The following is a 13,478-nucleotide window of genomic DNA, read 5'->3' as shown; positions in this document are numbered from 1 at the left end:
CTATTCCCTCTCTCCTCTCTCCTCCTCCCTCCTATACGCAAACATGTCTTGAGGCTTACTCAGATCCCGAGGACAGTGCAAGCTAGAGGCCTGTACTTACACGGTCATCCTAAACAAATCCTATATCCTTATTCTCACACACACACATCCCTTTCCCTGTTCTCCAGATTTGCAGGAACAAATATTCCCGTCCATATGTGCTGCGTATAAACATAAATGCTACGACGCATGAATTGAGAAGCCAGAGAACAAATGTGGCCAGTGAACGTATCTGTGAGCACTAGAGGCCCAGGGCAAGAGAACAGATGCCATGACAATACAGCAAAGCTCACACAGCATATTATAATACAGATTCTATCATCAAAGGCTCCCATCTCTGTCCCTCTCCTAGTGCAGCGCAGTATTCCAGTGTTGATTTCCTATTTACAGACGCTTCTGACTGACGATTGGGTGGAAAGCCATGCATGAAATGGCCTCACTAGCACAGCGCTCAAGTAAAAAGGGTCAAACACAACGCTTGGCATTTGCGCTGAATTAAGAATCGCTGCAGCTAAAGAACAGGCAAACCTAGTTTATGTAATTTAATTGTTGTTCCTTTATAAACAGCAACCGAAACACAGTAGAATAAGCCTTGCAGAAGGGATTTCAAGATAGGAACTCACCGACAACACGGAAGGATAGTACAGTCCCATCATCGTATTTGTGCAAAAACTTGAAATAACCGTTTATCCTCGCTCTCCTTTCCTCCTCTCTATCCGAGTATGTGTCCCCTCTCCAGCTCACTCTCCCGTCTATCTGTCGCTCTTCACAGATTCAAAATCTCCCTCCTCTTCCCTCGCTCCATATACCATGCCAATCCCCCCTCCCCACCTCCTCCGCTCTCTCTGTCCCTGTCACTCTCCCTCGCTCACTTTTTTCTCTCTATTGTGCTTTCCTTTCCCTCAACCCCCAGCCTTCCGTTTTCTCTGTCGTGCCGTTGCCTGTTCACTGCTCATCCCTCTCTCTCTCCCTCTCTCACCCAGATAGCCTGATGCTCCCCAGCCACACATCCTCCTCCCCTCCCTACGCCGCCTCCTTTCCCTTGCTGTCACACCTGCAAACTCTCCCCCTCCCCTACTTCTCTCTCTCCCGCCGTGTCGCAGTATCTCCCTCCCCCCTGTTCTCTCCATGTAGGTGAGTTAAACTGGGGCTGCTCGCACCACTGGGAGACTAAAGAAAGAACAGAAGCTTTGTTTCCCTCCTTCCTCCCCTTTCTGTTTTTCTCACACTCTCTCTTCGTCTCCTGCGTGACACTCTCTGGGCTCTTCCGTCGGAAAGTCTTTGATCACCTCGTCTCGTGCTGTCAGTGACAGTTTAGCAGCTCTTCCCTAGGGGGCTTTGTGAGCGACTTCTCATCGTCTCGTGTTTTTAACCTCTTCAGGCCAACATCCCCTCACGATACCACCGTGGTCCAAATGGCTTTTTCCTCTATACCGCCTCCTTGAGCAAGTGTCATTTAAGCCATTGTTTTCCTTTAGCTGCCATTCCACACTACACAGAGGTATACAGTAAGTGGACATGAGGACCGTCCGTATTCTTTTATTTAGCCGCAGAACAACAACCAAGGATATAGATATATAGATAGTGGAATGGGAATAGCCATTCTAGTAATTATAATTCCATGCATACATTGTCAGCCATGTAAAGCGTTCATGATGAATGATGTCACACGGCATCCGTAGTGCGAGGGATTGGGGGATAAAGAGGGAGGGATGAGGGGATTATGGAAAGAGCATGGAGGATGATCTGAGGATTAACAACACCAACTAAACCACCTAATAACACAATCAGCCTCTTAAAACACACCCAGGTAAACACACTGGACATACGGTACACACACAAACACATAAGGTAGGCCCCTATGTATGGTTTTTATTGTCATATGGGCTGTGTTGACTGCAGGGCACACACACACACACACAGTTTGTATCTCAGTTACTAGTGTTTCCACTAGGATTTATTTCAGCAGCGGTGGCAAGTACTTTATATCTGGTTCAAGTTTACGTTGAAAAAGACCACAAATTATTTCAAAATAAAATAATTTGGAAGTTTACTTACACTTAGGTTGGAGTCATTAAAACTTGTTTTTCAACCACTCCATAAATGTCTTGTTTTAACAAACTATAGTTTTGGCAAGTCAGTTAGGACATCTACTCTAGTAGACATCTACATCTACTCTAGTAATTTTTCCAACAACTGTTTACAGACAGATTATTTCACTTATAATTCACTGTATCACAATTCCAGTGGGTCAGAAGTTTACATACACTAAGTTGACTGTGCCTTTAAACAGCTTGGAAAATCCCAGAAAATTATGTCATGGCTTTAGAAGATTCTGATAGGCTAATTGACATCATTTGAGTCAATTGGAGGTGTACCTGTGGATGTATTTCAAGACCTACCTTCAAACTCAGTGCCTCTTCGCTTGACATCATGGAAAAATCAAAAGAAATCAGCCAAGAACTCAGAAAAATACAATTGTAGACCTCCAGAAGTCTAGTTCATCCTTGGGAGCAATTTCCAAATGCCTGAAGGTACCACATTCATCTGTACAAACAATAGTATGCAAGTATAAACACCATGGGACCACGCAGCCATCATACCGCTCAGGAAGGAGACGCGTTCTGTCTCCTAGAGATGAACGTGCTTTGGTGCGAAAAGTGCAAATCAATCCCAGAACAGCAAAGGACCTTGTGAAGATGCTGGAGGAAACAGGTACAAAAGTATCTATATCCACAGTAAAACGAGTCCTATTGGCCATAGTGACGATCGTATGTTTGGAGGAAAAAGGGAGGCTTGCAAGCCGAAGAACATCATCCCAACCATGAAGCACGGGGTGGCAGCATCATGTTGTAGGGGTGCTTTGCTGCAGGAGGGACTGGTGCACTTCACAAAATAGATGGCGTCACGAGGGAGAAAAATAATGTGGATATATTGAAGCAACATCTCAAGACAGTCAGGAAATTAAAGTTTGGTCGCAAATGGGTCTTCCAAATGGAGAATGACCCCAAGCATACTTCCAAAGTTGTGGCAAAATAGCTTAAGGACAACAAAGTCAAGGTATTGGAGTGGCCATCACAAAGCCCTGACCTCAATCCTATAGAGAATTTGTGGGCAGAACTGAAAAAGCACGCAAGCAAGGAGGCCTACAAACCTGACTGAGTTACACCAGCTCTGTCAGGAGTTATGGGCCCAAATCACCCAACTTATTGTGTGAAACTTGTGGAAGGCTACCTGAAACATTTGACCCAAGTTAAACAATTTAAAGGCAATGCTACCAAATACGAATTGAGTGTATGTAAACTTCTGATCCACTGGCAATGTGATGAAAGAAATTAAAGCTGAAATAAATCCCTCTCTCTAGTATTATCCTGACATTTCACATTCATAAAATAAAGTGGTGATCCTAACAGGCCTAAAACAGAATTGCTACTGGGATTAAATGTCAGGAATTGTGAAAAACTGAGTTTAAATGTATTTGGCTAAGGTGTATGTAAACTTCCGACTTCAACTGTACATATATGTGTGTGTGTATATATACACAGGCAAAACGCTGTAGTATATACTCAAAACATTATGTTTTAGAATAGTGAGGGAGAAATTGAAGCTACTGGCAGGACAGCTCTGCGACATCCTCCATGCCATATCTATGTGCTTATCTTGATATTGAATTTAAATTCCTACCATATTTATTGGCTATCCAAGGGCAAACAGGAAATAAAAATAAACCTATAGAGCAACCATAAACCTAATGTAAAGCCATATTAACAAAGAGTAAACTTATATAGAGAAGGTTATTCAGAAGAGGTTATGTGTGGAAGAAACATTTCAGTCGAATGCATTCAGTTGTACAACTGATGAGGTGTCCCCCTTTCCCTTACATGAAGTTGTCAGGCTCCCAAATCAAAAAAGGATCGGAATCCACATCACCACCTTGTGGCTTGAAGAGCTTAGAAAATAACTTAAATATGTCGTTGCCCATATATGGAAGAGCACAATGGAGGACATAAGATAATGAAAATATATCATACAATTTTCAAATGTCTCACATGTATGCAATTATGTTAAGACTGTAGTCTTACCTGACTGTGGGTTGGGTATCCATGGTAACCAAGGGTCAGGGGGTCATTGTTCTGAAAGAGAAGAGAGCAGACATTTAAAAACAAGAAAAATGTATTTAGTTTGTCTAACACACAATAGCCGAAAAATGGTCACCAACTACACAAAGGTCACCAATTATCATCATTTTTTACATCAACGTTTGACCCGTTTTTTTTGTGTCCGTTTTAAGTTGTATAATCTTCAATCTTTTATTCGCTTTTTCCAGCCAATCATCCCTCTCTCCTCACCAGTATATTCCATCTTCCAGTTAATTGATGCATTAATGACCACACTAATCAAATTAATTCTGCCTGTGCCTCACACACACTCCTCTAGCTAGCTCCTCCACTCAATGTCCTGGTGTGTCCTCTTCCTCTCACGCCAGTGGAGCTATTGTGTGTTAGTTAGGAGAGATAAGAGGACAGGGGGAGAGAGAGAAAGAACGAGGGAGAAGGAGGGGGAGAGACTCATCGTAGAGCTTAAATCAGAAATAGGTCACAAGTGTCATGGAGTATACTGCCTCCCTCACATCATCTGCCCTGATGCAACCCACTGTCAGATTCCTCTCATTTATTTGCTCCGTTATAACTGGTGGGGGCGGTGTTGCAAGAGAAAGAGAGAAAATGGAAAGAGAGATGTAGGCTACCTACCAAATATTTTGTGAGTAATTACCTAGTGTCCTCATTAAGCTCTCCTCTTCCCCCATTGTGCTATCAGTTAATGTTAGGTTACCCGATGTTAACTAAGCTGCGACTGTCTGTTATAAAACATACACTTGTAACGCACTTTATTCACACGCATAACACCATGTACTGGCATTTATACAGTGTTCTATCAAAACACGCCATGTGCTGGTTTTACAGCAATTACTATACGCTTGGTTTGAGGGGAATAAAATATATAGGCTTGGCTGTGTCTGTGTATCGCTACATCAAAACCATCTCTCATTTCTGTTTTCCTCCTCCCTCCCCCTCATCTCCCTTTCATCTGGAACCAATGTCCCTCGCCTGTGTTGTCCCCGGAGGGAACACTTTGCTCCGCGCGCATCACAGCTTGAGCCCTCACAATGAGCGCTGTAGCCATCTACCTCAAGCCACGGGCGCTGTTACACAAAACACTCCATCGTAATACTTTTTATGGAATTCAAAAGTAGAAAGTAGAGAGAAGAGTTGCTATGCTCGTTCACTGCCGTTTGAGTAAGTGTCCCGGAGAGCCAAAAATGTACTTAGAGAGAGAACAGACTTTTCAGGCAACAGTAAATTATTAATTGCCTTTTAGAAGCCTGACTAACATGAATAAAGTATAAACATCTATTTGAAACGGAGGGTAAATTCCCTGAACTGTGTTGTAGTCATGAAGGCAGACGTGCAATAATACTAGGCAAATCCAGACATTTTTAAGGGGCACCGCGAAATCTGACAATTATGTTGAAAGATCTAAGGGGGAAGGGCCGGGGTGAGACGGTAAAAACACATCTGGAATAAATATTTCTGGAATAGCTCGAAAAAAGGAGGGCGATCGAGGAGAATGAAGGGATGAAAAGGAGGGAGGAGTAGAAAGTGAGGGAGGAACCCGAGCTAGACGAATAGAGAGAAGTAGGAATAGGGTTAAAAAAAATAAAAAAACACCACAAAGGATACGAGGACTCCGTCCCAAATAGCACACTATTCCCTAATAGGGAGTAGGGTGCTTGTGCTGTTTTACACATTAGTCACAAAAGTCCTTATCATTAATCTCATCTAGTTCTTATCATTAATCTCATCTAGTTCTTATCATTAATCTCATCTAGTTCAGTCATAACAATAAAAGCTCTAACCTGAATGGGTTTATCTGAATCGTACACTTATGGAGCTGCTATTTCATGTTCTTACCCTGCAGCTGCATAGCTCTTTGAAAACCTCCTTCATATTTCACTTTGGCAGCGATCCAAAATGCATGGGTTAGAATTAGAATAAGAAACGCAAATTGAGATTTTGGAGATGTCGAGGTTGTCGGATCCAATTTGATTCGTATGCAGAGCTCCCTGCGTCTGTCACGCAGCGTACGACCCGGGTCCCTAACCTAATGGGGACACGCCTGGGGTGACAGCGGCCAGGATGAATGACTGGACTACAACATTAATGTAGGTGGGGTAGCACAGAGCAGCAGACCCGGGTTTAAAGATATTTGACATCTTTCAAATGCTTTGTGCCTTTGCTCTAGTCAAGCCCGGAGACCCAGATGGGCCAGGTTGACACATTTGGGGCTATTCAATTGGTCCATTAAAGTCAGGCAAGCTCAATCAAGCAGGGATGAAATGGTTTGGAAATTGAAATGATTTTGAATAGTGTTTGAACCCAGGTCAACAGAGTAGTGAGCAGCAGCACTCAGATGTACTTTTATTTCAGTCCGCCCGACCGAAATAGAATGAAACGTCAGCAAGAAAAATGTTCTCCTCTCCTGCTGTGAGTTTGAGAATATTTATTTAGTTTTGGACCCATTTCTCTCCGAGAGGATGGTGACGGTCTCCTCCACCAGGTTCACTGACTCAACCCCAAGTTGTTTATTTTGGGTTCTGTGTAGCAGGGGTCCATTTGTTATCTGTGTATTACAGGTCGACATGGTCTTGATAAACTGATCTAGAATCAGATTTTCCTGCCCCAGTTCTAGCATCAACCATCAGCAGGAACAGTTCAAACTGATCCAAGAGCTGCACGTACAGGCAACATCCACTAAAACCAGTTAAAGGCCCTCTAAAAGCATATAAGTGTAGGTATTCTGTGTCAAGGGACAAGAATGGGAGGTATAGAGCGCTAGAACACGATTGGATCCTCTGGCTGGCTGTGAGGCTCAGAATGTAAGGCCTCTGTGGTTGAAATGGAGTCACATCCTCTTGAGTGCCTCATGCCTTCTTGGCCCTCAAGTTCTTTGGGAAAAATGGAATCAATTTTGATGTGGCTTCAACTTGGAGTCGACTCCGTAAGAAAGTGATCCTGTATCAAATGATGAGTGAATAACCAGGTGGCCTGTGAAATGAAAGAATCCCCACTACACACACACCCTGTGGTCCATGTGTACAAGGGATTACCACAATCCTGTGAACTGGTGATGTGAGTGAGAAACTTGGAACATTGGAAGTAACTTAACTCCTGTTCACATTGACACACATACACACACACACCTTGCCCTTCTCAACCCATACCTCTGTTTTGGGTCCCTTTTCACCTCCATCAAGCCCTATCCCCCCCCCCCCCCCCCCCGGAGTCCCCCTCTCCCCTCCCTCCTTTCACCATCTGTTGACTTGAATACATCTTGTTACTTTCTCCTGATTGCTCTCTCCCTCTCACTCTCTTTTTCCCCTCCTTCAGTTTGTCCTCTGCTTTTATTCAGCTTCTCCTCTAAACAGAAATAGCCCATTAATTTGTTCATTTGACAAAGACAGAAGGCATAAGTAGAAGTAGCATTTGCATACTTGGATGGTTTCTTAAAAGGCTACAGATGCAAGATGGAGTCACTCTAGTAGATTAGCTGTAATGTGTGGGGGTAGCACAACTGGTGTGTGTGTGTGTATTTACGAGAGTATTTTGGGTCGTTGTGTGTGTTTAGATTATAGCAAAGCTGTTATCCAGAGAGCATGTGTGTATGTGCGTGTCTGAATGTGAGCGAGAGTGTGCATATATGTTTGTGTATTAGTGTTTGTCTGAGTGGACATGTTCCGTTCAGACAGCTCTCCTTTTCCCTCCTCCTCTTCTTCTCTCTCCTCCCCCCCTCTCCTCTTCCCTCCTCCTTAAGGAAATTAAGCGCATGACTCTGCTTATGTATGACTTACTGTCTTTGTTCTTGTCTGCATCCCAAATGGCACCCTATATAGTGCACTGCTCTGACCAGGGCCATAGACACTTTGTAGGGACTAGGTACCAATAGTCAAAAGTAGAGCACTATGTAAGGAAATAAGGTCCCATTTGAGAGACACACACTAACTTCAATAGTGTCTATTAGAGGTTGACCGATTATGATTTTTCAACGCAGATACCGATACAAAGTATTGGAGAAGAAAGTAAAAGTGCAATATGTGCCATGTAAGAAAGCTAACGTTTAAGTTCCTTACCCAGAACATGAGCACATATGAAAGCTGGTGGTTCATTTTAACATGAGTCTTCAATATTCCCAGGTAAGAAGTTTTAGGTTGTAGTTATTATAGGAATTATAGGACTATTTCTCTCTATACCATTTGTATTTCATTAACCTTTGACTATTGGATGTTCTTATAGGCACTTTATTATTGCCAGTGTAACAGTACAGCTTCCGTCCCTCTCCTCGCTCCTCCCTGGGCTCCAGGAACACATCGACAACAGCCAACCTCGAAGCAGCGTTACCCATGCAGAGCAAGGGGAACAACCACTTCAAGTCTCAGAGCGGGTGACGTTTGAAACGCTATTAGCGCGCACCCCGCTAACTAGCTAGCCATTTCACATCGGTTACACCAGCCCAATCTCGGGAGTTGATAGGCTTGAAGTCATAAACAGCGCAATGCTTGACGCACAACGAAGAGCTGCTGGCAAAACGCACAAAAGTGCTGTTTGAATGAATGCTTACGAGCCTGATGGTGCCTACCACCGCTCAGTTTGAAACGCTATTAGCGTTTGCTACTGCTCTATCAAATCATAGACTTAATTACAATATAACACACAGAAATATGAGCCTTAGGTCATTAATATGGTCGAATCCGGAAACTATCATATCGAAAACAAGACGTTTATTCTTTCAGTGAAATACGGAACCGTTCTGTATTTTATCTAACGGGTGGCATCGATAAGTCTAAATATGCACGACCTTCAATGTTATGTCATGATTACGTAAAATTCTGGCAAATGAGGCGGCCCAAACTGTTGCATATACCCTGACTATGCGTGCAATGAATGCAAGAGAAGTGACACAATTTCACCTGGTTAATATTGCCTGCTAACCTGGATTTCTTTTAGCTAAATATGCAGGTTTAAAAATATATACTTCTGTGTATTGATTTTAAGAAAGGCATTGATGTTTATGGTTAGGTACACATTGGAGCAACGACAGTCCTTTTTCACGAATACGCACCGCACCGCATCGATTATATGCAACGCAGGACACGCTAGATAAACTAGTAATATCATCAACCATGTGTAGTTAACTAGTGATTATGATTGATTGTTTTTTATAAGATAAGTTTAATGCTAGCTAGCAACTTACCCTGGCTTACTGCATTTGCGTAACAGGCAGGCTCCTTGTGGAGTGCAATGTAATCAGGTGGTTAGAGTGTTGGACTAGTTAACTGTAAGGTTGCAAGATTGAATCCCCGAGCTGACAGGGCAAAAACCTGTCATTCTGCCCCTGAACATGGCAGTTAACCCACCGGTCCTAGGCCGTCATTGAAAATAAGAATGTGTTCTTAACTGACTTGCCTAGTTAAATAAAGATGTAAAATTAAAATAAAATAAAACATTTCCGATTGTTAGGAAAACTTGAAATCGGTCCTAATTAATCGGCCAATCCGATTAATCGGCGACCTGGAGTGTCTATGACAAAGTGGGCAATGGCTGACGGTCCTCTGTTGTGTGATGGTGGAAAAGGATGGCTTATCACCATTACCACCACATCCCATTTTACTGGCATTAACCAGAGGTCAGAGGTCATGACGTGGTGTGACGAGCAGCGTGCCAAACATTCTGTGATAACACTCAGTAGAGGGAAAGACAATGAGAGAGGGAGAGAAAGAAAGAAAGACAGTGGAAATGTTGAGAGAAGGAGAAGAGTGGGACATGTCCAGTTACTTGACTACTTAAAAAGGAATAACCTCACATATAACACAACACTTTCCATGATTCATCCTACCCATGGGGGAGAGGCCGGGAGGGGGTGAGGCCGGGAAGGGGAAAAATACCCATGGGGGAGAGGCCGGGAATGGGAAAGATACCCATGGGGGAGAGGCCGGGAGGGGGTGCGGCCGGGAAGGGGTGAGGCTGGGAAGGGGAAAGATACCCATGGGGGAGAGGCCGGGAGGGGGTGAGGCCGGGAAGGGGAAATATACCCATGGGGGAGAGGCCGGGAAGGGGTGAGGCTGGGAAGGGGAAAGATACCCATGGGGGAGAGGCTGGGAGGGGGTGAGGCCGGGAAGGGGTGAGGCCGGGAAGGGGAAAGATACCCATGGGGGAGAGGCCGGGAGGGGGTGAGGCCGGGAAGGGGAAAAATACCCATGGGGGAGAGGCCGGGAGGGGGTGAGGCCGGGAAGGGGAAAGAAGTTAGATTTGGAGAAATGCAAGCATGCATTAATGAAGTCATTTCTTGGAAAGCTTAGCGCCACTCTCGTTTAAGGAAGGAGTGTTCAATATCTCTTAACCTACTTTCAGCTGAAATATTAATGGAGGCATCAGGTCAGGGGAATAAGAACACAGCACCGGTACCACGTATTCACTAAGTGGAAAATTATTAGCAGTACTCAATCTAATGTCGTAACAATGAACAGTCTGTATTATAAATAGTGTGTAAGCCTATTTGATTACAATAGACAATAGGAATTTAAAGCAATGTCAATAAATGTACATCACCAGCTTTTGTAGCCAAAATATGATACTAAGCTCTACCGCCTGCATTATGCAGTGTGTGTGTGTGATTAATCCTCCCCCTGTAGATAGGGATCAGTGTGGTTCTAATGCCCCCTCCTGAATGAGCGGTGATCCCATTAGCCTAGCGAAAAAAAGCCTCTTTACTGCTGGTGATAGGGCAAATCTGCTCCCTACTACCAGGGAAGGGTGGAAGAGGATCTACCAGGCCAGGGAGGGGTGGAGGAGGATCTACCAGACCCTAGGGAGGGTGGAGGAGGATCTACCAGACCCTAGGGAGGGGTGGAGGAGGATCTACCAGACCCTAGGGAGGGGTGGAGGAGGATCTACCAGACCCTAGGGAGGGGTGGAGGAGGATCTACCAGACCCTAGGGAGGGGTGGAGGATCTACCAGACCCTAGGGAGGGGTGGAGGATCTACCAGACCAGGGAGGGGTGGAGGAGGAGGATCGACCAGACCAGGGAGGGGTGGAGGAGATTCTACCAGGGAAGGGTAGAGGAGATCTACCAGGGAGGGGTGGAGGAGGATCTTTTTTTTTATTTCACCTTTATTTAACCAGGTAGGCTAGTTGAGAACAAGTTCTCATTTGCAACTGCGACCTGGCCAAGATAAGGCATAGCAGTGTGAACAGACAACACAGAGTTACACATGGAGTAAACAATTAACAAGTCAATAACACAGTAGAAAAAAGGGGAGTCTATATATACATTGTGTGCAAAAGGCATGAGAAGGTAGGCAAATAATTACAATTATGCAGATTAACACTGGAGTGATAAATGATCAGATGGTTATGTACAGGTAGAGAGAGATATTGGTGTGCAAAAGAGCAGAAAAATAAATAAATAAAAACAGTATGGGGATGAGGTAGGTGAAAATGGGTGGGCTATTTACCAATAGACTATGTACAGCTGCAGCGATCGGTTAGCTGCTCAGATAGCAGATGTTTGAAGTTGTTGAGGGAGACAAAAGTCTCCAACTTCAGCGATTTTTGCAATTCGTTCCAGTCACAGGCAGCAGAGAACTGGAACGAAAGGCGGCCAAATGAGGTGTTGGCTTTAGGGATGATCAGTGAGATACACCTGCTGGAGCGCGTGCTACGGATGGGTGTTGCCATCGTAACCAGTGAACTGAGATAAGGCGGAGCTTTACCTAGCATGGACTTGTAGATGACCTGGAGCCAGTGGGTCTGGCGACGAATATGTAGCGAGGGCCAGCCGACTAGAGCATACAAGTCGCAGTGGTGGGTGGTATAAGGTGCTTTAGTGACAAAACGGATGGCACTGTGATAAACTGCCTCCAGTTTGCTGAGTAGAGTGTTGGAAGCAATTTTGTAGATGACATCGCCGAAGTCGAGGATCGGTAGGATAGTCAGTTTTACTAGGGTAAGTTTGGCGGCGTGAGTGAAGGAGGCTTTGTTGCGGAATAGAAAGCCGACTCTTGATTTGATTTTCGATTGGAGATGTTTGATATGGGTCTGGAAGGAGAGTTTAGAGTCTAGCCAGACACCTAGGTACTTATAGATGTCCACATATTCAGGGGGGTCTACCAGGGAGAGGGGGGGGGGGGGGGTATTTGACCAATCAGCAGACATTCAATACCTTTTTAGGAGCCAAGGGACCATTGATCCATCCATCCATACCTCTCCCTCCCACACAAACGCAGGCACACACACACAATACCTTCCATCCACGCTGTCTGTTTTAAGTGAATTAGATGCTAAAAAAATGGTCTTTAGAGGCAGTTCACCACGATACTCTCCTACAGGGGTGCTGAAAGACAGTCTCCCTCCCTATTACACGAAGGCAGCAAACTGGACAATTATCTTCCATTACCGCTACTTACAATGGCAGAGAGAAGGGCATTTTACCTTTGGATGGATCGGTTAACTTCCCGCTGCAACTTAATGCAACATGATACATTTAGTGCGTCACGTGACATCCTGCCTATGTATTTCTCTAGAGATGTTGAAAATATGGGTATTTGACAACACTGAAAATTACTGGGTAGCCCAGTCAATTTTATTTAAATACATTTGTTGTGATGATACTGGCAGTTCCATCAATTGCATTATTAAGTGGTAAATGTCACCGCCAAGTGCAATAGACTAAAGCATGTGGGTTTGACTTGTTACAGTAGGACTAAAGGACTAAATACACAACAGGCAGTTATTGTATCCCAGTCATAGAATGGGACGTCAAATCAAGGCCCCCCCGCCCAAACCCCCCAAAATCACACACGCAAACATTTAACTCCCATTATAAACCAAATACTATCAACACCAAGACGCCAGACGAAGTACGACTGTTTTAGCATAACAAAGGTTACTTTTGTTTACATTCCGGCTATTTGAAAACATGCTTTTCTCAGTGATAGAGGCCAAATGCCGCAGCTTTCGACGGAGTATAATAATGTAACCGCTGGAGAAAGAGCATAGCCTGCATAAGTAAACATCTCGTTGAATAGGCCTACAATAACAAAGGGCATCTGAAGCATTGTATCGTTTCAGGAAAATGTCCGTTTTGAGTACACTCCTTAGTCATCGATATTAATAGGCTATATATATATTACTTGCCGAGTCTGCGGAGAGCTACAACGCAGATACCATAAACTACTACTAGGCTATCCTATTGTGCGGGTCAACTCTGGCGACACACTAATTAAATCACACCAATAAATAGATTAAAATGGTCGGAAGATAATTAGCCTAGCGACCTCATTCGAGTGCTTGATTAAATAGCATGGGGTTTCCTGTGCCATGTG

The 13,478-nt window shown here is 44.2% G+C and overlaps 2 protein-coding genes across 11 annotated transcripts in view; both read right to left on the bottom strand.

Moving 5' to 3' along the window:
• LOC139424506 (myb/SANT-like DNA-binding domain-containing protein 4) overlaps positions 1-13,478 on the bottom strand; it is a 1,073,247-nt gene that overhangs the window by 197,617 nt on the left and 862,152 nt on the right. The window lies entirely within an intron of this gene.
• The window catches only part of LOC139424489 (RNA binding protein fox-1 homolog 2-like), a 38,483-nt gene that overhangs the window by 23,752 nt on the left and 1,253 nt on the right, over positions 1-13,478 (bottom strand). For 8 of the 10 annotated variants that reach the window (XM_071176388.1, XM_071176387.1, XM_071176384.1 and 5 more), the window contains exon 2: positions 4,122-4,172. In XM_071176388.1, the coding sequence (XP_071032489.1) occupies positions 4,122-4,172 (51 nt within the window). Of the gene's footprint in view, positions 1-662; positions 1,002-4,121; positions 4,173-13,478 lie in introns of those variants that run through there. The other 2 variants (XM_071176392.1, XM_071176391.1) reach the window with 2 other exon arrangements.

The sequence above is a fragment of the Oncorhynchus clarkii genome, chromosome 13 (genome assembly GCF_045791955.1).
Source record: "Oncorhynchus clarkii lewisi isolate Uvic-CL-2024 chromosome 13, UVic_Ocla_1.0, whole genome shotgun sequence".
Taxonomy (NCBI): Eukaryota; Metazoa; Chordata; class Actinopteri; order Salmoniformes; family Salmonidae; genus Oncorhynchus; species Oncorhynchus clarkii.
The sequence above is the reverse complement of the archived record's forward strand: the minus strand, read 5'-3'. Positions and strand labels throughout refer to the sequence as shown.